Source organism: Eumetopias jubatus, unplaced genomic scaffold (genome assembly GCF_037043125.1).
Source record: "Eumetopias jubatus isolate StellerSeaLion01/CBP00866 unplaced genomic scaffold, mEumJub1_p1.0 scaffold_16, whole genome shotgun sequence".
Classification (NCBI taxonomy): Eukaryota; Metazoa; Chordata; class Mammalia; order Carnivora; family Otariidae; genus Eumetopias; species Eumetopias jubatus.
The window spans coordinates 5770046-5797527 of NW_028274822.1; the positions used below are offsets into that span (position 1 = coordinate 5770046).

Consider the following 27482-nt stretch of genomic DNA (forward strand, 5'->3'; position numbering starts at 1 on the left):
GAGAAAGTGAGGCTGTCAATCTTCTCCATCCCTGACAAATGTCTCCCGTACACAGGAAGAAGAATGTATTACAGATATATTTCTTTTATTTCAGGGAAAATATTACTGAATTTCATAATATTCATATTTAGATAAAAATTTTTAAAATTAGAAAAAATTTAAAATATTTTTACATATATATATATATATATAGTTATAAAATAAGATTTTAGAATTTAGAATAAATTTTAGAATTTATTATGATATTTATTTATTTATTAAAATATTTATTTTATTATATTTAATATATAAAATTTATTAAAATTTATTAAAATATTTTTACATATATATATATATATAGTTATAAAATAAGATTTTACATATATATATATATATAGTTATAAAATAAGATTTTAGAATTTAGAATAAATTTTAGAATTTATTATGAAATCTAGAATTATGTCTCAGACATACATGAAAGCACAACTAGATTTAGGACATTTTTCTGTCCTAAATGTCCTAAATCTAGTTGTGCTTTCATGTATGTCTGAGACATAATTCTAGATTTCATAATAACAATGTCTTGGACAAAAATGAGGTTATAGAGAATAGAGCAGGGAAAATTGAAGCAAGCCAGTAATGTCCAGTAAAATTATTGAGAATAAGCTGGATTAATCTCTGAAAATGTATATCATTTATACCCTAAATCCACTACCTTAGAATATTCTTAGAAACACAAATATTTTAGTAACCATAATAGTGATGATGTCATCAAATAGCATGTAGGATCTGGAAACTCTGTCATACATTTTCATTTAAGAGCTGAAGCTGATGGGATCTTCTGTGGTGGACCATGGAAGAGAGGAAGAGGGAGTAGAGAATTGTTTCAAGTAATTTTTATGAGCTCAGGCTTCAAGTGAATTTTCAGCCATTTTGTCCACATTTCACTGGGCAGAACTCGGTCACACAGCGACCCCTACCTGTCAGGGAGGGTGGGGGATGTGGTCAGCTGGTGCCCAGAAAGAAAGAGCTCGGGTTTGATTTATTAGAGATTAGTCCCTATCTAATTTGATAATTTACTGTGGGAGCCTCTGAATTGGAAAGGTATAGTTATATGTGTTGCAAATACGTCAACAGTATAAGAAAATCAACCTGGTATAAAGTAACTGTATTTTTTATATACACAGAGAAATTTGTTAAACTCAATAATATTTATGGTGCTCCCACTAGGTGCAAGTGGTATTCTAGGTCTTGGAGAAAGGGGAGCAGTAGACAAAAGTCCCTTATAGAATGTGCTTCCTTATAGTGTGATGGGAGTCGATGGCCAATAGGAAAGTAAACCAATAGGAAAGCATGAGTGGATTTTGATAAAAGAAACCATGAAGGAAGAAAAGAAAGTGAGAGGTAGTGTTACTTTATAGAGGCTCATGCAGGAAGGTCTTTTTGAGAAGACAGTACTCCAGTCATGAGCTGAAGAAGGAGTAAGATCCAGCCATACGAAGACCTGTGGGGAGGGCAGCGCAGACGGAGCATCAAGTTCTGAGCGCTGAGGGGGCAGCCTCACGTGCGGAGGGCCGGGAAGGCTCCGTTTGTTTTGGGAGGAGACAGAAAAGTCGGGAGCCTGTGGTACATTGGGCCAGGGGGCCAGGGGCAAGAACACACAGAGAATCACAGTCTTTAAAGAGAGCTGTGGTTTTATTCAACCAGCAATGAAAAGCCAGGTGAGTAATACAATTTGATTTATATTTTTAAAAGTATATTAGAGGTGCCTAGTGGAGAACAGCTTTGGGGAGATCTAGAGTAGAAGGTGGCTACTATCTCCACCTACTCCATCTCCACTGTGCTGCTGCGGAATCATTTCTGCCATTGCCCCCGAACAACCTGGGGCAAAAAAAAAAAAAAAAAAAAAATCTTAGCGTTCTTAAATCCAGTGTAAGCTGCTTTAAAAAAAAATATTGTGTTGTTTATTTTCTATTTTGCAGGTCATTGCGGCCATGATATTACTGGTGGCTTATTCAAATGGGAGCACGGAAACGATCTTTCCTAAAGTTTTTTTCTCCCTCCCTCCCCCCCTTTTCTTAACCATCAGTGCTCTCACCATTAATACAAAGACAAAAATAAATTTTCAACTCCCAGAACTGGCATTTCTCTCAACATTGTGTAGCACGAGTTATAAAAATGACAAATGTTAGCCTTCAAACCAGAAAATGAAATACCATCTACGTCGGCGAGAATCATAGGAACAGCCATGCGAGGCTGAAACACTCAAATCTATAATGACTGTTATTAAACGTTATGCAAAATAGTGAAAGGGACATAATGAATCGTGAAGAATCTGGATAACTGAGGTGGGCAAGCTTGATGTAAAAGTAAGGGAAAATACGGGGTCTCTTCAAGACCAATAAGACTACTTAGTGGTGACAACCAGTCTGCGTAATTCTGTACAAAACATAGTTCTTTTATTGTGCACAGTAGGTATTAAATACACATTTTTTGAGGGGCACCTGGGTAGCTCAGTCGGTTAAGCATCCGACTCTTGATTTCTCTTCAGGGGTCGTGATATGAAGCCCCGTGTCGGGCTCCATGCTCAGCAGGGAGTCTGCTTGAGATTCTCTCTCTCTCTCTCTCTCACATAAATAATTTATATATATATACACACAAATATCACACACTTTTTTGAAAGAATAACCAAATATCCATTAATTTAGATGAAGGCAAAAACATCTGCTTGGGGTATCCTGATCCAAATTAACTATGTTGTCCTCATTTCTGCATCTTTCATGGAAATTGCACCAGGTACTTCCTCCTCCTTCTTCCCCTCACTCTTTATCCTTCCTTCCCTCCTTCCTCCTTCCCTTCCTCCCCCCTTTCCCTCCTTCCTTCCGAAAGGTAAAAGAACTGTTTTCAAAATAATTATACAAAGGAATTCGGGGGCGCCTGGGTGGTTCAGTCAGTGGAGCATCTGCCTTCGGCTCCGGTCATGATCCCGGGGTCCTGGGATCGAGCCCCGCATCGGGCTCCTTGCTCCACGGGAAGCCTGCTTCTCCCTCTGCCCCTCCCCCTGCTCGTGTTCCCTCTCTCACCTTGTGTTCCCTCTCTCGCCGTATCTCTCTGTCAAATAAATAAATAAAATCTTTAAAAAAATTATACAAAGGATTTGTATCTTGATTCAAAATATATTACCACCTTATAATTGTGTTCTATAATAAAGTGAGTCTAAATAGTTGACATAACTAAATTGTAGCCTGGCTGATCCAGGCCTTTCAATTTCAGTGTATCAGTACGCATTACGGTTTAAGAAAATTAGGGAAAAAGAAACTGTAATGAAAATAAGTACAGTGATACAGTCAGCCTGAAGCCACAGGCTTAGCGTCCCCAGGCACACAGACATATAAGGGAGAACACTTGGATACACACCGACATCTACACACACACAGTCTTGATATCCATAAATAATTGCCTCCTGAGAGTGCTACCCTTTCATATTTCAGCCCTAGACTCTTGTTGAGCAGTGTCTCTCAATATATTTCTAACTTTATAAGGTTTTTAATTTATAGCCGATACCTCAGTAGTAAAAAGAAATTAAGTTTCACAGTTACCTTTTAAATCAGATGCCAGGTGTCTCCAAGAAAAATCATAACCATTAATGCCTTTATCCATAAGTAAAAGAACATCCAATTCAAAGTAACTGAAATTATAAGGACGTACATTGTTTCAAAAAGCAAAAGGGGGAGGAAGTGTGACTACAGGGTAGTTGAATATAGTGCCCCAGTGATGTTCGTAAGGATTCGTGTTCTACAGGTTTCTGTTCTCTCACCCTTGAGAGTTAGTGTCTCCTCATGTCAGCACCTGTCAACATCATAAGCTGACCACTGTGCACAATCCCAAAGGGACCCCATACAAACCAGATCACAGTGTGAGCCAGAGAACTATATATGCCTTGTTTCTTTTTATTTTTGAAGAAAGCTTTCTCAGAAGTCCTCCAGCTGGCTCACCATTACATTTCACTGGTTGCAAACCTATCTCAAAGTCAGTTTCAGGAAGTGGAAACAAGCCCACCATTTTGGCTTCTAACACTTAGGACACTTCTGAGGCTCATGATAAATCAAGCTTCCCCCAAGTACGTGAGCAGAGAAGGACACATACCTGGACCTGGGATGGGGTGAGGGGAAAGCCAGGGAGGGAGCTGGCGTTGAGAGGACACCGCCAATACTGAGGAATACTTTGGAAGCTAGCATGGAATAAAAAGTTAAGGAAAAAGGTCTGCTGGAAATAGGATAGTGCATTCTGCTGGGGGAAAGAGGCCCTCGGTTTCACAGCTGAAATCTGTACTTTCAGTATTTCAGTGGCAAAGAAAATGGTGTTTCAACAATTTACAGAATCTGTTAAATCAGACAAAATGACTCTATGCGTCGTAGATGGAAATACACTCAAAACTTGACTTACCTGTGGATACATTTTATAAAACCATCTAGTGTCCGATTATGGATTTAGAGATAATGAGTAATATTTTTATTTGATGCATAGATGAAGAATGGCATTGGAAGGTTTTTAAAAATGGCTTCTTTTGTAGTGATAAAAACGCTGTGGTAATAATTCTGTTTTATAAATTAACATTTCAGTCTTAACATTATCATACAGTTTTTTATTTAACCACTTAATTTCCCTTAATATATTTTTTGGCAGATTCCTGAATAATTTAATGGTATATTACTCACCATCATTTTAAGGAATAAATGCAGAATAAGACTAATTATCTTTTTCTCGATTTTTAAGATCCCGACTTTAAGGACCTTGGAGTTTTGAAACCGTTACCAGGTTGGTAAAATAGATACTCAATAATGTTCAGAGGTCTTTGTTTTCTGCTCTGAAATACACTTTTGGTTTATTATTCAAGCTCCATTTTTGTATGTTTGTTTGGCATTTTGTTATTTAGCATGTGAGTTTGAGATGGGCGGTCCTGAAGGAATTGTGGAATCTATACAAATTATGAAAGAAGGCAAAGCTTCTGCTAGCGAGGCTGTGGATTGCAAGTGGTACATCCGGGCACCTCCACGATCCAAGGTCAGTCTTAAGGTGAAAACAGATTTGAAAACAGTCAGCTCGGAAGTGTCTGGAGCATGCACTGCTTTGAACCAACTGGACATGTTAAGTGGGTTTCAGAGTGCAATCATAAGCTCTCATTTTATTTTGGTTTGAAATGCAACTTGTCTTGCCCCAACCAAGGAAATTTTTGATGTTGTAAATAATATGGAGAGGGTGCTTTAAAGAGATCATTTGATCATCTGGACAAGAGACCCTAATGTGATTACCACCCCCCCCGCCCCGCCCCTCAGGAAAATGGATTGAAATGGTATATCTAAGCTGTGCGTCTAAGTATAATCACACTTATGCCCTTCCTGTTAGTATCTGTAGTTTGCTCGCTTTTCAACCTAATGTTGTATCTTTGGAAGAAATTGTCCAGGCCTTGCAAAAGCACATATCTCTGGCATATAAAATATTTTATGATAAGGCTGGGGGGCAGTGGCAAACAGGACCTGGGAAAGCCTGGCCCGTGCAAAGAAGCCGGCCAGCTGTCCACTGCCTCTTAAGCTCCTTTTTATTGTTGTTACGAAAAAATATTGGTCTAACATTACCAAGTCCTCCAATTTTCTCATAACATGGAAGAAGTCAGGATTTTATGTTGATCACCTTGGTTTTTAAATACTGGCAATACATTTTTTAAATTGTAAATTTACATGCTATTAAACTAAATATATTATGGGTCAGATTCAGAGTCAGACCACTATTTTGGAAATACTTCCTTAAAACAACCATATTTATCCTCTTATTGAAATTTTAAGGAATACTGGGGATAACTTTGTGTCAATGACTATCATAGGTGGGGAGTGTTATTTGCCAATCCCCCTTCCTTTATTGTCACTCCTCAGTTATATAGTTTCAACCAAGCCTTATTGATTTATTAGGTTTGTCATTGACTTTATTGAGGTTGAAACAGTTTATTATTTAATCAATAGATTTAGTGGCTCTGTAAAGTCTCAAGCATCATGTTGGAGAGCTGAAGAAAACGTGCCCGCCCCTGTCCTCACGCGTCCTGTTTAATTCTTAGACAAATTTGTAACCAAATAATCCAAGGAATGAGCCATGATCACTGAGGTGTTCCTAAGGTGTAGTAGAGAGAGGGAGAAGTATCATACACCTGCAAAGGTAAGTCAAATGTGGAATCAAATTCAGCTGAAACTTAATGAGAAACAGCATTGTGTCAGGTAGACCAGGGAAGGGCTCTCCAGGTAGAGGGAATAGCATCAGGGTCATAGAATCAGACGACAGTGAGCTTTTTTAGGAAATAAGTAATTGAATGTGACCAAATAAAAGCATGGAGGCAAATAAAAGTATGGAGGTGGATGATGAGTCTTTGAGCCAAAGGGACCTAAAGAACCTAGATTCATTCTGGTAGCAGTGATACATGGAAGAGTGTGCAGCAGGAAAATGTGAGCAGCTTTGCATTCTGGAAAAAGACTTTTTCTCTGGGATGTAGGAAGAGAGGCGTGAACACCGTGAGCAGAAGACTCAGGAGGAAGATGTGGCAGTGAGCCCCATAGTTGAGTCTAGCTTATGATGGTAGACAGACCAAAGAAAGATTCAAGATCGATAGAGGGGATTTTGGTGGCTGGATATTCAGGACGGGGGGGAAAATAGAGTCATCTTTGAGGAGGCTGGTATTTCAGGAAATGTGTTGGCTGTCCTCACTTGATTTTCCCAGGAATCTGTCTCTGGGTCTGCATACTATTTGGAAGTGCGGCATGCTTTGCCCAGACTTGCAGTCACAGGCATTCAGAGCCATGCTCTGGCTTCTAGCTTTGCCCCCGGCGGGCCTCTTTGCATCTGTGCAAATCTTTGAAAACTTTTATTGTATTATCAAGAAAAACCCAGTGATTCCTCCTTTAAAAAAAAAAAAATCAAAGGCTGTTCGTGACATAAAAGCCAACGCACTCCTTGGATTATAAAGGAGCTAGATTGCAGTTAATTATTCTCTCTTACATAATCTGCGGGTTCACAGGCAAGTGCTATTCATTTTTCTTAAACTCTATGAATGAAAGATTAGAAAAAAAATTCTCCAGTTGGAAACATTTGAGCCCCACCTCATTGCTGTAAGCAACATCTTTCACAGCAGCGATAAAGAGAGGGTTTTTATGGGAGCGTAAACACACGTCGTTTTTTTTTCCCAGCTGGTAAATAGGCTGTCTTTTGCACAATTCCAGAGCAACAATACCCAGTGTACCTGTCTGTTACAGAATTTGGCGTTCTGTGACCCAAAGGGGAAGCCGCCTGCAGAGTTGGACAAAGATGACTCTATTGTGACAAGCTTTCTCTGTTAAATTAAAGGTTAGAGGATAGGAAATGGCTTTGAATAACTGTGGAGAAAAGCAAGAACTGGGTATGACTGCCTGTGTGAGCTTTCTATTTTGGGGAGTTCCTAGCAGCTTACGAGAAGAGACTATCAAAGCCCAAGTTAAACTCTAAGGGGCTTGTGAATATTTGAATGATAAGGAATTGAAACATTGCACAATGCAGGTATTAAAAAGTTTCCTGGAGTTCTATTAACATTTATGTCAAGTATATATTGCTTCTCAGGCTTTTTGACAAATAGAAAATCGTCATACAGATGATCACCTTTAATTAGAATGTGATTAGTCCAGATTTCCTAGACTTTGGCATACTAGAGCCAGAGAGAACATTGGAAATCTGTGTCTGATTAGCTCATTTAACAGATGAATAAGCTGAGACATGATAATGAAGTCTTATACGGGCTAACAATGGACTATAGAGATCCCTTTGTATAGACTCTAGAGCGAGGCTGGTGGAAGGGTGTTACTGTCTTGTCCTGGATCCAGTACAGAAGAGAACCAACAGAAAAGAATGTTAGGTGATCAAATCATGGGAACTATTTGAATGTTAATTCCATGAAGGCTGGGGCTTATGTATCTCTAGGTACTCAGCACCAAGCGAAATGTCTGTCATTCAGTTAAAACTCATGGAATAAAAAACAAACTTATGTATATCTAGAAAAATGAACATGGTGGCAATCTTCAGACATTGGAAGCACTGTCATATGACAGAGGAAAGAATGATAAGGCTTAATCTGCATGGTTTCAAGTACTAGACTTTATTCAAATGCTTGAAACTAGAAAAAATATAGCTTTTGATTTGATATAAAGAAGGTTTGGTTTTTGTTTTAATAGTGGAGCTGCCCAAAAATCAAATGAGATTCCATAGGAGGAATCCAAATAAAGTTTGGCAGAGATTTGGTACAATAATTTAAGTCAGGTAATTCTTCGGCATAGGTAAGATTAAATTCCCCTCAAGACCAAAACTGGATGAGTCTATGATAAGTGACTGCCCAAGTATTGGTTTGTTGGTACAGAGTTAAGGCAAGATTTCCATCTCCTGACTCCCAGTCCAGTGTGATGTCACAAAGCCACGCTATTTGAGGAAATTGTCAAATTTGTTAAGATAGGAAAAGAGATAATTCAAAGACTTATAAAAGTACACAAATGAAGGTGATTAACTTAATGATTAAGGTGTTGGGACAATAAAACTCTAGCTTTTAGTAATTACCCATCACTTAAAACTTCACATTAATTTTTAATGTGCTGTTATTTGATTCAGAAATGTTTTGAATAATCTTAGCATTAAATAAACAGGAAAACTTGACAAATATAGTAAGTCAATATTTTACCGTGAAGTTGTTTTAAAGTAAATTGTATAATGAACTTAATTGTAGGCAGAATCTTAAAGATGACACCCAAGATTTCCAGCCCAATCAGTGAGACTGTGAATATAAAATATCACATACCTGATTATGTTAAGTTACCTGGCAAAAGGGATTTTGCTGATGCAATTAAGGTTACCAATCAGTTGGCTCTGGGTTTATTAAAAGAGAATTTATCCAGGTGAGCCTATTCTCATCACACGAGACCCTTAAAAGCTGGATTTTCTCTGGCTGTAGGCAAAAGGGGAAGTCAGAGGAACTAAGAACGTTTTCTAGGAGCTAAAAGTGATCCCTGGTAAATGGGCATCAAGAAAGCAGGGACCTTGATCCTGGAATTTCCATTCAAAAGAATTGCCAAAGAATACAATCCAGCCCACAGTTAACTTCTACCCTACAGAACTCGGAGATACTGAATGGGTCTTGTTTAAAGCTGCTCTATTTTCTGGGAACTTGTTATGGAGCAAGGAGAAAACTAAAACAGCAGATGAAGGGTAGTAACTGTATTCCATTACAATGATAAGTTTTAGGGTTCTAAAGACAGTCTGCTTTTATTATCTCCAAAAATGAAAATAAAAATTGGGTAAACAAAATGGAAATTTTAACTGGCTAGATAACCACCAATAAACATCTCATGATCCAACTTTGTTTTTAACTGAAATCTCAGTTTTGTACAATTGGATTTTGGAGATGGAGTGTTTTGATACTTGCTTATTCCTGCCAGAAAATCATTTTAATATTCCCATCAGGATTTGTTATAGGGTGCGTCATTTCAACATTTCAGAAAAGAGTATGATGTTATGGTTTTCTCCTCTGAATAAAGGGGATGCTGCTACTAGCCTCCAGATTCATGGGATATCATACCTAAAATTATAAGGCCTGGCAGGTCCAGTCACAAATCAAACAGCAAGCATGAAGTTCTGGGCTACATGCTTTTTAGAATGTGGCCTTATTTATCAAAGTAGAAAGTACTGAAACCACAGACAGCATTTCTCAGGTTGTGGTATGTATTTAATTTGTATTTTCATGGAGAAAACTGTTCTGGCAAGTCTTAAATAATTGCTCCAAACAATGTCTGTTTTCTGCATCTCACTGTGACACAAGGGGAGGGACCAGGTTGAAAGGTTGGTGTTAAATGTTTATTTGTTAATATATTACTTAGTAAATTGTTAACTAGATTTACTTGCTTCAAGTACACAAAAGGGATTCTGCTCTCCATATGAGTGTGATTTGGAAGACAGATATTACTAGAAATTGCTTATGTGTTCTGAAGCGTCTCTGGTCCTATTCAATAAATCATTTTGTCAGCTCAAACTCTGTGATTGATTAGAAAGAAGAATGCATCAAAATGATTCACTGAGAGGAGATTGTAATCTGACTATTTTACTGGAGTTATATATGATTCTGTTTATAATTTTCCCTTTTTCTCAGCAGAGAGACTAAAGAGCTTTCTGTAGTTTTCCACCTTAAATAAAACCCATGTCATGTGGTGTTTCCCCCTTGGTGATCTTATGGCACAAGTTTAAGCTAGGCAGATATCATTTAAATCCTACTAAAAGGAAGGCTTTTATATGATGTATCCTAGCGCTAGTGTGGGGAAGCTTGATCCTTTTTCTGGCCAATGACAGTTGGTTTTTGCACCAACAGCTCTGCACCCAGTAAACCTAATATCCACTGGCATATTTTATTTCTTTTCTTAAATGATTTTTTAAAAATGAAGTTAAAAGAATAATAGAATGCCTCAGAAGTGGAATATATAAAATCTAGTGACTAATTGTTCACTTCCTCTATAAATAGTGTCCTGTCTACTAAGAATGGCCTTTAAATATAGAAGGTGCTTAGACTTCTGTCATTGAACTTCATGGGAGAATACCAGTCAGTCACCTCATATGGAAAATATGGACACTCTCTGGAGCTGTCAAATGAGAAACCATGGGCTGAGTATGCAAATTGCCTTTCTAACTATAGCAGTACTCTTCTATAAAACACCCTTCTTTCTAAGAAAATTTAAGACACCCATTTATTTCAGAGGGACACATTTATTTTCCGCGAATCTCATTTTTATCTGGATTGTCAACATGTTTCCTCGCTCCTGTAGGAAAATCGAAACAGTTTGGCTTTTTGCTGGCTTATTCATTTATTTTGTTGCAGTTTGTTTTCCTTAAGATTATAACTTTCTTTCTGGAATAGAAGTCTGTCAGAATTTAAAAAAAAAAAATAGGAGGCTGTGCAGTGCTGTATAAGGGAGCAAACCAGCAGGTGGACTGAGTTCAATACTGATCTGTCGCCTAAGGGCCTGGGTCACGTTGAAAAAGTTACTTCGTTTTTCCCAATCTCAGCCTTTTTTATTTTAAAATGGTTATAACAAGTGTCTATTGTTGTTGAGAGATTGGAGAGAAATCATGTGTTAGCACAATGTCTTAAGTTATTGCCACTATGGAATGCAGATAATAAGTTAGCATTTTAAGCTGGCTTTCTGAGTGGGCAGGCACATTAGGCCACTGACTCAACCTGGAAACATCAGGCTCTCACATATCTTTCTTTCTTAAATTAGTCAAATGATTACTTATTTCTCTTTCTGTGGGCAGAGTATTTGGTTTTTATAGCTTTGGAAGGACACTGGAGGGAGGGGTTACTTTAGATATGACTCCAAAGGACCTTTTTATGTACCCTACTCAGGGTTTTCTCCTGCTGGTAACTATGTATATTTACAATCGTAATTGCATATTCTTTTGAGGGCTAATAACTTTGTAGGGTTGATTGTATGGTATTTGAAATTATAAGTATATACTTGATTTTTGTTGCATTTAACAAATTTAGATTACCTAATAAGAATACCCAGATTTTGTAAGTATTTGTATTTTTATAGTGCTTTCAATCTGTTTACTTATAGTCCGGATTGGGTGATGCAGTGTAGTGAAAAGAGCTTTTAAAACAAGAGTTAGGTATTTTAATCCTATTTAAGGCTCCCACATTGATTGCTTCCATCCCTTGAGCAAGCTGTTTTGTTTCTTTTGCTCCAGCTTCCTGGTAAAGGTCATCTGAAAGACCCAATCTCTTTTTATAAATCCATGTGAAAATTTGAAAAACAAACTAGTTAGTGAAAACTTGGAAGGTTTAACATTTTCAGATATGCCTTCTTAAAGGGCACATTTTGGGATTTCCTGAATAGTTTTCAGGAACGTAGTATTTGGTTGGGAAGAGTGAATCCCAGATGGATAATGTGAGTGATAGTTGAACTTCTGATAAAATAAAGTAGAACATAACCTGGGAGTGAAGAGCATGCAGACTTTCTTAGGGCATATGTTTTATGTCTGTAGTAATGCAGTTAAAGTTAGCATCAAAGTGTTGGGAAATTTTAGAGTAGCTCCAACTGCAATGTTACAGATTGCCGTTGTATGAAAACCTCACCAAGCAAAGCATCATAAAACTCAAGTGCTTTCCACCGTTTCTCAGCTTTTGCCCATTTTTCCCTATTTCTCTGTTATTCTTCCTCAAGGTTATGTGAGCATTTCCTGACTTTGGACTCACACTTTATTTTTAGTCTGTTCTGTCTTACAAAGTCTGCAGCGTACTGTCTTGTGGTTCTCTGACAGTTCAGAGTTATAGTAGAAATACCTTGTTTGGGAAATTTTTGCATTTGATTTCCTACTGCAAATAATAAAATGCCAATTATTCTACATAATTATTATTTATAGCACTTAAAACAGTCTGGCATATAGGGGCCCAATCAATAGTCGATTGGTAGTAAACAAATGAAATCAATAACAAAATAGAATTCTCCAGTCAGTCAGTCATTCACAGGTACATCCCCTCACAAACTTTGATGGAGTGCCTAATATATACAACACACGGTTTAATGCCTCAAATACAAAAGTGTGTGCCACTGTCCCAGCTCTTTAGGAACACACGGTATAGTAAAAATTTTGTGGAACCCGCAACTAAAGCTTAAAATAGATTCAAAATAATATTTTAGCATAGAGGATGCAGAGAATAATTCTGCCATGGTTGGGGAGTAGGGGTAGTGACTATTCTGCACTGGGGGTGTAACAATTGAACTGAACCTTGCAAAACCAGGAAGAGCTTAGTAGGCAGAGAAGAACGAATGGTTTACTCATGTATAACTAATGTCTTGTGCATAAAGAATGGCATTTTATAAAATAAGTATGAAATGTTCAGACATAAGAAGAAAAATTTGCCAGTTCATTGTTTATAAACTTTTTTTTTATTGTAACCATTTGGAGTGGTTACGATGGAACCAGTTAAAAGACTGTAGTATGATTATTAAATTTGTTTTTTAGAAATATAACTTTGATGTGGCTGGGCTTTGGGAGTGGACTGGAAAATTAGAACCTTGGACAGATCCAGGCCGGGTGGGAGACTGTTGAAGTATCATAGACCTGTCAGCAGAGATGGAAACAACTATTTTGAAGGTCAAATGAACAAGGATCACTGCCCCATTCAGTAAGAACATTGAGGGCAAAAGAGAAATTTCTTTTATTTTCAAAGAATGAAACTTCTAAATTTAAGGCAGACAAACTGAACCTGAGAAATTTTTGTTTAATGAATGTCGAGATGAAAGAGATGGGTTTTTAGGTGAACATGTCTTCAGTTTATGCCCATGTTACATTAATAATAGAAGGGTGTATGAGAGGAAATAGCCCATAGCCTTTCATGTTAGAAAACATAAAACACTTAGTAGATATTTGTGAAGGATGTCTTCTTTATTTCAGAGCCATACCAGATATCCCTCTCATAGTGCACAGATTTTTTTTTCTTTATATCACTTCTGTTGGTATGACATTATGTCCATGTGTCATGGTTTAATGGACACATATTGTCAACACTGAGCTTCATTCTTTTGTGCACTGGTGTTTCCCTGGTGCCTTGAATAGTGTCTGGGACAAAGTCAGAGGCCAAGATGTAGTAATGCTGAACCAGTGGTTGAATGGACAGATGACTTCTTTTCAAAACTATCTTTGGCTGAATTAATTGCTTGTGATTTTATAATGTACGTTGGAACAGAGTCAAATAAAATCTGTTGATCATAAAAGAGCATGTCTATGGCAGTGTTATATTGTGGAAGGGTCATAGCCTAGGGAGTTAGAGAGACCCTGTCTGATCTCCAGTTTATACTACCCAAGTCTCTGTTTCATCATCTGAATAGGACAATAAAACTTTATAGAGTAGTCGGGAGTATTTAAAAATAATCTGTAGAGTAGGTTGCACAGGGCATTTCTACTCATTAAATGTTAATTTAATTTTTAGTTATGTGGACTTCACTAAATGGCTTGACTCTGTATTGTGGCAAGAATAATCAAAGATTAGCTCTCTTTTTTATTTTATTATTTTTAATGTGCTCTACTTCAAAAATGAAACAGTGCAGTTCTGTGAAATGATTTAAACAAAGTGAAATCAGAGACTATCTTTTGATACCATTTCTGTTTTCTTTTAGTAGTAATACAGATTATTCATTAACGTACATTTATGTACCTAAAGAAAGGAAAATAACATTTGAAAAAAAAATACTAAACACGGTTTGATCTTAGTTGTATATCTTAACCTCCTGCTCCCCACAGGGGAAACATCCTAAGATTGACTGCAATCAAGACTGTCTTGTGAAACTAAAGAGAATACCTGGTATTTGCTGAACTACTTTCATGTTTTGATTTGAGGAAATTACTACATCTTTGTTGTTATGTTACAGATCTACTTACGCTTCTTGGACTATGAGATGCAGAATTCAAATGAATGCAAAAGGAACTTTGTGGCTGTGTATGATGGCAGCAGCTCGGTGGGGGACCTGAAGGCAAAATTCTGCAGCACCGTGGCCAATGACGTCATGCTCCGCACGGGCCTTGGGGTCATCCGCATGTGGGCTGATGAGGGCAGTCGGAACAGCCGATTTCAGATGCTCTTCACATCCTTTCAAGAACGTAAGATTCTCTGCACTTGACTGTCCTTCAGTAGGTCCTAGGCTGCAAGTCCCATCAGCTGCTAATGGTAAACACCGTTGGTAATGGTAAACTCCATGCAGTGTGAGCACACTAGGTGTGTCTAACCAGTTCTTAAAATCACGGAGATTCCCTTTCCTTCATTTTGGCCCAGTGACAGGAGAGAGTTACATAACACATTTTGACGACCTGTTTCGGCACAGGCGTCATAGCCTTGTTTAAGACAGCTCACTGTTCAACCGGGAAATGATGATTTTGTCTTTGGTTTAGCTCTTATGAAGCATATGGAACTTGAGCAGCTTCTGATGAAGTTTGAGTTTAAATCTGAAAAACCTGCATAAAAATATTTGGTCGGTTCTCTTTAGTAAGCTTCTCTTGCAGTCCCATTTATTGCAAATAGGTCTGAGATGATAGAGTTCCAGTTAAAGTAGGCAAAGAGTAAGAATTGCTTGGGAAGAGGGTAAATAGAAAAAGTTGCAGAAAATATTTAAAATGGCACAATGGGTGATATCCAGAGTTATGTGCAAAGCACAGCAATTTTAGAAAATTATGTTCTAACAAATAATGAGTCATATTAATAGATATATTTGGAATGTTCTTTAGAAACCCTGAATAACTCATGTTTAATAATTTTATACAAATGAAAAAAATCCTGAAAAATTCAGTTTTAGGAAATCAGCACCTTGTATTTTAAAACTACATGTTTATTAAATAGAAAATAATGTGTTTGAAACTTCCAGGATGTCTCAGTGATACGCACAGCATGCAATATTTTTTTCAGTTCATAAATATTAAATATACTGGACAATTCTTTTATATAGTGAAGAGTTTTGGCTTGAAATTCCTCTCTAATTACCCAGTTGGAGAATTCTAGAACACCAGAAGTACCAAATATCACTCAGTCTTTCTAAATCTTGATACGATCATGGAGCACATTATCACGCCGTGTTATTGCAGATTTAAGCAGCATGTTGCCATCCTGTTCTCATTTTGGTAGTTGATCAAAATGATAGAGGTAGTGCATCTTTACTTCAGCAAGATATTGCCCCCCCCAAAAAAAATCTTGTTGTTTTCTTGACTAGAGTAGGAAGAAATCCAAGCTATGAGATAGCACATTTCATGGCCTCACTGCTGATTGCTCCACAGTGGACAATAGCTCTTGACTTTGGTGGGAGGTTAAAAGTGCTTATTCCATATTCTTATCAGTCTTGGGTGATAATATGTTGAGAACTCCTGTCTAATTTAAATGCTACACATATAGAAGGGCTAGCTTATATGTTAGAGAATATTATCAGGTTTTTAAAAATATCACAAAAGTCTTCAATTTTTATCAAAACTGTACCGTAAAAGGTAGTAGGGAGAAAATGAAATTATATATTCTTAGGTTTCAAATATCAACTAAAACAACAGTAGTATAGAAGAACCCTGACTCCTAGGACTTCCTGAAGTTTCATTTCATTCAAACTCAGTATGCACCAGTACTTTTTTTTAAATAATTGACAAAAAATATCTTAGCAGTATTAAATGATATTAAGGAAATTGAAATAAACAACTCAAAGGAGATAGTCTCGTGGGAAGCTACACTGGTCAAACTGCGGATTACATAATCTGTTCTTTCCTGGGTTTTATGAATGAATGAGAAGGAGAGAAATCAATTGGAAGAGACTGAGCAGGATGCAGAAGCAACTAAAGACATGAGACCAGGCCAAAGGAGAAGTGGTTATCTTAGAGATTTTGTTGTTGTTGTTCAAAATGTGATAACTACCTTAGACTTACATTGGTGATATGGATTAATGTCTGAAAGCTGAGATTTGTTTGCTAAATTATAGGGAAATGTCTGAGTGAAATTTAGGAAAAAACATGTCCAGCTCATAGGAACAGTGATTTTCTAAAAATGAATGGATGCCACATAGAAGATATAGGCTCTGGATGGAGAGTGATGAGTCTGAAAATGGATCATCAAGTGGCGTGGATGGTGGAGAGAATGTCTGTGTTTTGTACGGAAAGGACTGGTAAACTTCGAAGGTCCCATTCAACTCTAACAGTGATTGAGTTCTAGGAGTCTTTTTATTTATTTATTTATTTATTTATTTATTTATTTATTTTTAAATTTTATTTTATTGTGTTATGTTAATCACCATACGTTACATCATTCGTTACTGTTGTAGTGTTCCATGATTCATTGTTTGCATATAACACCCAGTGTTCTATGAGTCTTTTTAAAATTCTGCTTATGCAAGAAATGGTGAATTATATCATACTGTGCAAATGCTATTAGAAATATTTCTATCTGAGCTAAAAGATAGAGTTGTCATGCATATACATAAAGGATCTCTAGAAGTCCTTCAAGTGGGTGGACTTTCCAATGTTGAATTCAGAAAAAAACACAGCGTTCTTCCTCTGTAGGAGGAAATCACCCCCATCCTTTATGTTCCTGCACAGTGAGATGGATTATCACTCTCGTTTCAATGATAAGTATTACGATAGCGTTCTCTGTGATTATCTCATAAATTTTTCAATAAGCTTCAATTAGAAAAAATTTATCTGCTGTGTCATGTTGCCTATGTAGCTTTTTGACATTCTGCTTTTTCTTGCTTTTTGGGGGGGCTAAAACTGGGTGGAATCTACCATTGTCTATGCATAAGATCAAAGTCATTGTGTGATGAAGTATGTGGGGATGGACTAAGTCTTTCTGTATTGATATCAAAGTATCCCAGATATGAGATGATAATTCCAAAACAACAAGAACTGAACTTCAGTCAGTGCTACTATTCAGAAATGAGTGGCTATGTCATTTTAAGGGCTCTTAATGAAGAAATAAAGGAATTCTATTTAGGGAGTTTCAAGTTCCCCAGATGGTATTGTTTTATTCGATATTGGTGGCTAAGAGAGTATTTTTCATTACATTTTTGTTTTTCTTGGTGATGATAGGTATAAAGTTTATATAATATATATTATATACAGGGGAGCCTGGGTGGCCTCGTCATTAAGCATCTGCCTTTGACTCAGGTCATGATCCCACGGTCCTGGGATCGAGCCCCGCATCAGGCTCCCTGCTCAGCGAGAAGTCTGCTTCTCCCTCTCCCACTCCCCCTGCTTGTGTTTCTTCTCTCGCTTTGTCTCTCTCTGTCAAGTAAATAAATAAAATCTTTAAAATACATATATATATATAATATGTATATATAGCTTATGTATAATATAATTATATAAACATATATAATATTCGTATTTAATGTATATTTCTCTAATCTTACTCCATACACACCCACACACATATGGAGTAAAGATTAGAAGTGTGAAATCAATGACCAACTTTGTCTTACTCAAGCAATAAGGAACCACCTTTCTGTTTTTCTTGGTTCCTTGATATTTTTATTGGTTCTCAATATTTATTAGGTAGTATCCCCAGCCCAGTGTTGAGAAGTACTTATAGCATATTCAACAATATTCTAATATCTATCAAAAGGTCTTGTGTTGGGACCATATGATGTAATTTTTTGAGTATAATTGACACCCAATGTTACATTAGTTTCAGGTGTACAACTTAGTGATTTGATAAGCTTACACATGATGCTGTGTTCACCACAAGTGCAGCTACCATCTGTCCCATTACATCCCTGTTATGGTATCAGTGACTATATTCCTTATGCTATGCTTCTTATTCCATGACATTCATTCCATAACTGGAAACCTCTATCTCCCTCTTTGCCCATTTTGCCCAGCCCCTAACCCCTCCCTATCCATTTATTCTTTGTATTTATAGGTCTGATTCTTCTTTATGTTTGTCATATTTTTAGGTGTTAAAGGAGAGCTTAGGGACCATCTATTTCAGTCCCAAACATTTTGTGAATTGAAACAGAATAAGAAAAGATCCAGGAAGTTAACTGAATTTCCCTTCACACCCTCAACTCCATGCTTAGTGATTGAGCACTACTGTGGCAAGGATTAAAAACCAGACTCCTAAGCTCATAAGTTCTCTTGTGGATAACTTTGTCACTTGTAAAGAATGGACAGAGCTCCCATTCTCTAAAGGTGATGATGATAAAGATGGTGATAACAATGGGTAGCACTTATACATCACTCAGAGAGCTCAGATATGTCGGCACTGGTCTCTATGCTTTACGAACTGAAATTTGATCCTTCTGTCTTATCTGTTGAACCTTATGTCTACATGTTATATGAACATGCTATGATCACACAGCACATGAACATGCTAGGATCACACAGTACACCACTTTCATATGACCTACAAGATTAGATGGTAGAAAAATTATAATAAGGGACTTCTAGTCTGGAACATACTAATCTGGAGACCAATGGAGGCAAATAGAAATATATTTTCAAATCATCGTATTTTTGCATATGTATCTGAATAAATTACAGAAAAGGGAAAGAATGTGTAGAGGGAGAGGAGAGAGAGAATCTCAAGCAGACTCCCTGCTGAGCGTGAAGGCTGATGTGGGGCTTGATTCCACGACTATGAGATCATGACCTGAGCCAAAATCAAGAGTTGGTTGCTTAACTGACTGTGCCGCCAGGAGCCTCTGAGTCACTTTTTATAAGTCATTGATTTTGCTCTAAAGAACAACTAAATTTTTTAGAAATTTGATTATAGTTAGTATAATTTCAATATTAAACATACTTAATATGTGAAAATTCATAACCAATTATGATGGAACTGTATAATACACATAATGGAACTATTAGTGAAATGTGTTCAAATTGAGCTGCCTCCCAAACTTTTTGAGCTTTTTCTGTGTGACGTACCTTTGCAAAAAGTAGAATGGATGAATAACATAAGTAATATCTAGTTTTGACTTCTGAAAGTCTGTCTTTAGCTGCTCTTCTTTCATTTAAGAGGTTTTGCACAATAAAATCTTAATCACTTAATACTTATTTAATGAATAGCATATTTCTGTTAAAAACAGACATGTAAAGGGGATGCCTGGGTGGCTCAGTTGGTTAAGCGCCTGCCTTCGGCTCAGGTCATGATCCCGGGGTCCTGGGATCAAGGCCCGCATCGGGCTCCTTGCTCAGCGGGGAGCCTGCTTCTCCTTCTGCCTGCAGCTCCCTCTGCTTGTGCTCTCTCTCTCTCTCTGACAAATAAATAAAAAAAAAAATCTTTGAAAAAAAACCCAGACACCTAAAATGGGGTGAAAAACAAACCATCCATTTTAAGGTTGTAGCATGTTGTTTACAATAATTTGCTAAAATGAGATAATTTAATTTTGTATTAATTTGTGGCAAAGACTATATCAGGTATACACTATAGATTTATTTACAATAAGACATACGTACAATAGCATCTAAATTAGAAGGAAAATTGAGCTGAAGAATTCTGTGGAAGGCAGAATTTTGAGATGAACCAAAAGAGTCCCACCTCTTGGTGTAAAAGCTGCTCACATCCCTTTCCCTTTGAGGTAGGCAGAACCCATGAATACCTTGGGATATCAGTCAGTGATTCAGTTGTATTCTGTGGCAAAAGTTATTTTGCAGATGTAAATAAGGCTCTTAATCAATTGACTTTGAGTTCATCAAAAGGGAGATTATCTTGGGCAGACCTGAGTAATCAGGTGAGCTCTCTGAAATAAGGTGAAGCATGAACTTCTGACCTGCAGGAAGAATGCAGACAAGTACGTTGTGAACTGCCTGCCTGTTAGAGGGGCAGACTCAGGGAGCTCAGAGCATCCCTGGCCAACAACTTGCAAGAAAGTGGGAACCTCAGTCATACGACTTCAAGGAAGTTATTTCTGCCACCAACAACTTCTAGAGGTGAAAGGTGTGCCTCATGGATCTTCCGGTCAAACTAAAGGGCATCCAGGAGGACAAGGGCCATGACGCTTGGCCACCTCAGCAGGAGACAAGGAGAGGCACAGGGCACAGGACTGTCTCAGAGACGGTTTGGGTAAGCATTTGTCTGAGGGTGAAACCCAGTGAATTTCAAGCAAGGGCCATGGGGTTCTTGAGGAAATCATTTTAGCAGAAACACTTTCAGTTTGGACTGAAAGGGGCAGAGTACCAATGAGAAGATATCATCAGAACCCCAAAATTCTTGTGGCAGGAAGCCATCGGATAAAACCGCTCAACTGCAAACGTGTGTCACCTTTCAAAGGAAGGAAGAATGACTCCAAGAGCAGCGCCAAGAGCCTGGAAGTTGAAGCCCACACCAGCAGAGGGCTTTTCCTAGAACTGGAAACATAGTCCAGAGAAATCCAGCATTTATCCTGCTGAACTTCAGAACTGTTACTATTTACTTTCCATTCTCCCTATTTCCAACCAGAATCTCTATGTCCTTTATACTGTGCCTCTCCCACCCTTGTGTGCTGGAGTGTTGGGGTAAGCGGCTTGTCTCTTTGGACCCCTGGGTCCATGGGTGCAGGGGAAATGGATCCCAGGGCTGCAGTTCAAGGACGGCCCCCAGGAGCCTCTTCTGCACCACATTTAGATGGTTTGGATGTGAGGTTTGGGACTTTGAGTGGTGCTGCATTGCAATGATACCCCTGGGAGTATCAGAAAGGGAGAATCTATTTTGCATCCATGAAGGAAGTGGAGCACTGGGGGTCAGTGGGCGGGCTGTGATGGGCAGAATTTTGTGATGACTCCAGTATTTCCACCTCCTGCTGTACAGGCCTTGTAAATACCCCTCCCCTTGTGTGCAGGAAAAATCTGTGAGTATCATGGGATGTCATGTTATATTTTGTGATGTCATGTTACATCTCTCTCTATATATTTTGAGGCAAAACGGATTTTGCATAAGTAGTTACAGTCCCGAATCAGTTGATTCTGAATTAATCAAAAGGGAGACTATCCTGGTGGGTTTGACCATACACAAAAAAATATTGGTAATAGTCTTTAAGCCCTTTTAAAAGAAGGCAGAAAGGTCAGTGATGGAAGAAGTTAGAGGCATTCTAAGCTGTAACAAATACTCCTGCAGCCTTAAAGAAGCATGCTGACCTGTTGTAGAGAAGGCCAGGCGGCTGAGCGTGGTGGGTGGGCTTTGGGAGCTGAGACCGTTGCCCGGTTAAGAACCAGGAAGCAAGGAGGAGCCTCACTCCTACAATCCCAGAGACTGAGTTCTGCCAACAACCTGAATGTGCTCGAAAGGGGCCCCATGCTCCAGATGAGCCCCAGTCCAGCTGCCTCCTTGATGTCGGCCTTGTGAGACCCTAAGGAGAGAACCCACTCAATCCAGACTTCTGACTCACATAACTGTGAGATACAAGTGGGTGTTGTTTGAAGCCAGTAAGTTTGTAGTAATTTGTTACTCATCAATAGAAAACCAAAACACCTTCCTGTTGTAATAATGTGCACTTTTGAGTGCAATAGATAATCCGGATGTCCATCTACGTGTTACTTGCATATATTAATATATTGTTATTTATTAACTGTTCATCTCTGTTGCTAGATTTGGTAGTTGAGATGTGGCAAGGTAGAATGGTAGGAAACATATAAAAAATAATCACTCCAACATCAGCTTGACCCTAAAAGTTGAGTAACCACTACTATGTTATTACCCTAGTCATCAGAGTTTTCATTTTGATACTTACTCGTATTTTTTGCTTTGTTCTTTTATTCCTTCCGCAAACACGTGAGCACTGAGGCACAGAGATGAAGGGACAGGTGCCACCACACTCACTCAAACTAAACTCCAGCGTGTGACTCACTTCAGAAAATGTGTATTCATGTCTGGTCCTCTGCGCCACACTCTCACCATGTACTTCCTCAGTTTCTTTAGTAAATTATCCACTGAGACACTGTATTCTAAAACGCCTGATTCGTGTCTCATAGAGGATTTTTCCTCTCTCTCTCCAGCATTTGTTTAGATTAGTAGGATCTTTACTCTTCTGCCACAGTGATCAATTATGATTTCACAGTTCCGTTTTATTATCCTTTCTTGTCTGGAGCCTACTTTGGCATGCCATCTGCCTCTTGCATACACAATTTACATTCTGTCCTCGATGGTGGGCTTTCCCAGTTTTGCAATATACAAGTACGCTTGTCATAGGACCTCAATAAACTAAATTTGGTGGACCCTAAGGGGGGAAAAGTATATAGATATTTAATTATGAATGTAAAATGTACCAAGTTCAGTAGCACTCTGAGATTATACACCAGAAAATATTGATGATGATCAAACTCACAGCAGTAATATTTAATTTCCTCTCTAGGAAAAGCAAGGCCAAACACATTTACAAGTTTGGGGTAAATGGTAAGATTGAAAGGCATTGTATTTACGGTGTATTTCATTCAAGGAGAAAAAATGGTATTTGTTACAGGAAGCAGTGTTACCAATTATGACACAGACTAAAATAGAAAGTGATATGTTTCCTGATAGAGATCTCCATGCCTCACTGTTATGACTTGGTGTGTTTTAAAAAGTTTAAGACTACTTTATTAATATAGGAAATATTTCGTGATATCTGTCCTACAGCTGAGTCCAGTACCAGATGGCATAGATTGAAAGATCAATAATACACGAAATAGGCTGGGAAAATTGCTGCATATGTGTCCTACTTTGGCATGTCTTTTGAAAGCAGACATAAAACACTTTACAGATAAGGAAACATATCATGTATATAATATATATATACAAAATTTAAGGTTATGTATTATTATAAAAACATAATTGAAATTTAAAAAGGAAAAGCTGAATTGAGCAATTGGCCACAGAAACAACGGGCAGTGGATAAATATTCTTAACTGATAAGGAATAAAGACGGTGAAGACGATTAGAGAAAGTTATATAAGCATACCATAAGAAAATGGGGCAAATAAGGTGAAAATTAATTCCCAGAGGAGCATAAATGGACCGTTGGTACAGGAAACACACACCTATCTGTATTAGTGAACAAAGATGTAAATTCCGATAGGAAAAAGACCTCATTTTCATCTATCAAATTGCTTAAAAAAATAGCAATAATAAAATATCCAGTTTTGGAGGTGGTGTAGTAAAATGAGAATATATGTATGCTGGTAGAAAAGAGGACGTTTTCTGAAGGGCAACTTAGCAGTATCTACCAAAATTCTCAAATAGGTTTACAAAATTTAAAAAAAGGTGCGCCTGGGTGGCTCAGTTGGCTAAGCATCTGACTCTTGGTTTGGGCTCCGGTCATGATCTCAGGGCCCTGGGAGAGCACCCCACATCAGGCTCCGTGCTGAGTGCAGAGTCGGCTTGACATTCTTTCCTCTTTTCCTTTCCCTCCCCCTCCACTCCTGCCTCCACATGCAAGCTCTCTCTCTCTCTCTCGCTTGAGATTATTTGAGAGATCTCAGATAAATAAGTGAAATCTTTAAAAAATAAAAAAAACTAAAAAGTTTAAAAAATAAGGTCTCTCCTGTTGATCTAAAAAATTAACCTAAGGATATATATATTACTGGTAGGTATGTTTAGAGTCTTTTAAAAAAATGAAACTTGCTTAAGTTAATGGTTAAATGGTTCTTGGAACATACATATATTCTTTTCACTCTTAAGATGATTTGTGTTAGACTGATACTAACATTGAGCTATGTGAAAAAATAAAATTTTAAAAACAAGTAGCAAACAAAACGCAGTACAAGCATACTCTTGTCAACATGTATGATAAATGTTTAATATAGAGTATCTATTACATATGCAATGCATGTGTGTAGAACACAATGCAATTAAGATAGTGATTATTTTTAGGTGATGAGGTTTTTTGATTCTCAATGTTTTATGATTTTTCTACAATGAACAGGATTTTTGGTAAACATTTTTTAAAGCACTAAATATAACTTTGATGTGACTTTGATACGACTTTCTGAAGGGATTTATTAAATCCAAGAAAACAAGAGTATATATGTAATATATATATAAATTTTAAGTAGGCTCCACACCCAACGTGGAGCCCAGTGTGGGGTTTGAACTCATGACCCCAAGATCAAGACCTGAGCTGAGATCAAGAGTTGGACACTTAACCGACTGAGTCACCCAGGTGCCCCATATATACATTATTTTCTGTATGGAGAAAATCAAGACACATCTACCATGTCAGAAATGATAACTGATCAAGAGTTTTTTTGGGGGGGATGGCAATTATGCCAACGGGTGAGGACAGATCATTATCTAGTGACCTGTTCTTTCAGATTAGATAATTACCATGATCTACACTAGAATTTCTCTACTTTTTAACCTCCAAGACCCTCTCACCTGATGGCTTGTATGTGGCATGACAGATGTTGATGGGTAAGCCTACATTTCTGTAATGTCCTCAGAGCACTAGAGGTCATGTAGTCCTTCCTCTGCTGGGTGACATAAGGAAATCTTTGAGATTGTGCTAATATGTGAAATGTCGTAAGTAGTTAGAAAATGTTGCTTTTGATCCATTTCACAAATCGGGACTCAGGAGTAGCAGGGTGTCCTGGTTGGAAACCTTTGCCCTTCCACGTCAGCGTGGAAGGTTCCTTCACTTCTCCTGTTCCTGACCTTCCCTGACCCTGTTGCAATGTTGTGCGGCCGTATCTACCTCTACAGGGGCTGGTGGATCGTGTTCTGATTACCCTAAGAAGTGAGCTACTAGGTGTAAATGGGTATATTAACTTCATTTCTATTGCTGCTGTAACAGATTACCACAAATTTAGTGCTTAAAACAATACAAATCTATTATTCAAAATGGATTTCACTGGGCTGAAACCATGGTGTCAACAAGGCCGCTGTCTTGGGAGGACACAGTGAAGAGTGCATTCCCTCACCTGCCCAGCTTCTAGAACTGTGTCCCTCCCATTGTGGGTTTTGGCTCCTTCTCCTTCAAGGCCGGCAAGGTAACCTCTCATCTCCCTTTGCTTCCTTGTTATATCATGTTCTGTCCCTTGGAGCTCCTCCCTCCCTCTGTAAAGACACGTGTGATTTCATCGGCCCTGTCTGGATAATCCAGAATAATCTCCACATTTTGAAGTCCTTAATCACATCTGCAAAATCTCTTTTGCATATAAAGCAACATTCACAAGTTCTGGGGTTTAGGATGCGGGCATCTTTGGGATCCATTATTCATTTTACCACAGTAGGCTTGATGTTCCTGTTTTGTTTTTATTTGGTTTGTTTTTAGTAAACTGATATGCTCTTCATCTGAAATTACGAAAAAAATAATTTATTCGACTTGAAGACCAAAGGTACACGATGCCAAGTGGTAATCGTGTATCTGAACATGTGTCCCTTTTATGCCCTGCTACTGAGTCAATATTCTTCTAATGAAATTATTTAAAAATTAAATATTTTTATTACTATAGAAAAAAATACAAGAAGGGAATGTATCATAAATATATAATTTTGACAAGTATGTATGTGTTTAGAATTGTAAAATTAATGTTAGACAATTTGCAAAACAAAATTACAAATCATCTGAAAAAACAGTTTTGTGTTGTGAAAAAAATCCAAATAGGATACCCATTTGGTGGCGGTCAATTAATTCTGCTCCTTTCTTACCTGTAATACCTTGACTTTAAGCCTCAATTTCTTTTCCAGAAAATGAAGGAGGCATTTTACAGCAGCTGTGAGTTTTTAAATATGTGTTCAGAACAGAGCACATGGTGACGACTATCCTGTTGATTAATGCGATAATAACATACTGAAATTTTCATAGTCAGTAGTTTCTTACTTGCAAATTTAATGAGGACTTTGGGCAAGGGATTATAATATAAAATTGTAGAGTCTGCCAGGGACCCTTCCTTCTTTTTAAGCATGTGGTTGAGTCCAACTGTAGCATAAAGAAAACAACTATCAGAAATATTTCAATTATTGATGGACATTTATTATTGCCTTGGTCATTTAACTCAAATTATGTTTTTAAAAGGTATACATGTAGATATACAGGTCAATGTAATAATTACAATTTAAAATCACTTTCCTTGAGCGATTTTTTTTAGACTAAAATATTTAAATAATGTTGGTGTCTATGTGTATTTGTTGAACTACTTAGAAAATTTTGCAGAGTTTTCATTGAACTTCCTAGATCACCGTTGCCTTTAGTTAAGTTGTCAGTCTGCCACGGAGCTTGTGGACAGGAATAAAAGCAGTAAATTCCTTGTAATTTTTGGTGGGATCCTTGGGGATAACATATATTGATTTCTTTGATTTTGGCTTTATAGCTACGGTAGTTTATGTCTACCACTGCAAATAGACTGTGTATAGTTGTATGCAGACAGAAAACTATTATTCTCAATTGTTAGACTTTGAACTAGGAGAATCACAAACTCGAGGTTGTGATGGTCCATGTTTTCTCCACTCTAATCTTTCTTTACCTCAGTTCCCACTTTTGGGACTTGGCATGTTCGACAATGAAACCAAATATAGTAACTTTAACAGAACAGCATGTCTAAGCAACTGTTGCAGACATGTGTAGAGCGGTCATGAAAATAAAGCCTGAGACACATGTCCAAATACTACTAATAATCAGAGTACAGACCCCAAAGAACTACAAAATCCTTCTTACGGTCATTGCAGTCCTGTCTAATTACAGACAACAAATAAATCATCATGTAGCTGACCCAAGGCAGATATAATTATAGTATAAAAATGTATGCTCATTCTTCGAATCAAACAAAATGGATAAGATCATGATGTGGCTCATGTCCTATGTGAGGAAAGAAATGGCCTCTATCTATGGAATATAATTTTCTCATGAAGATTCTTTTTTTTCTAATATAATGTCTTTTTGGAGCCATAGCAATATGCGATTCTAGCAGAAAGATTGGGGTAATCTACTAAATTGAGTGGGATTAAATTGAAATTTGTGAATAGATTTTCTTGTATTTTAAAAAAAGAG

General features: G+C 37.6%; 1 protein-coding gene across 2 annotated transcripts in view; it reads left to right on the top strand.

Annotated features, from left to right (window-relative positions):
- Nucleotides 1-27482, top strand: part of NETO1 (neuropilin and tolloid like 1) — a 106202-nt gene that overhangs the window by 60232 nt on the left and 18488 nt on the right. The window contains exons 5-7 of one of the 2 annotated variants that reach the window (XM_088019367.1): nt 4756-4797; nt 4877-5043; nt 14457-14685. In XM_088019367.1, the coding sequence (XP_087875493.1) occupies nt 4756-4797; nt 4877-5043; nt 14457-14685 (438 nt within the window). The remainder of the gene's footprint in view (nt 1-4755; nt 4798-4876; nt 5044-14456; nt 14686-27482) is intronic. The other variant, XM_028102973.2, reaches the window with a different exon arrangement.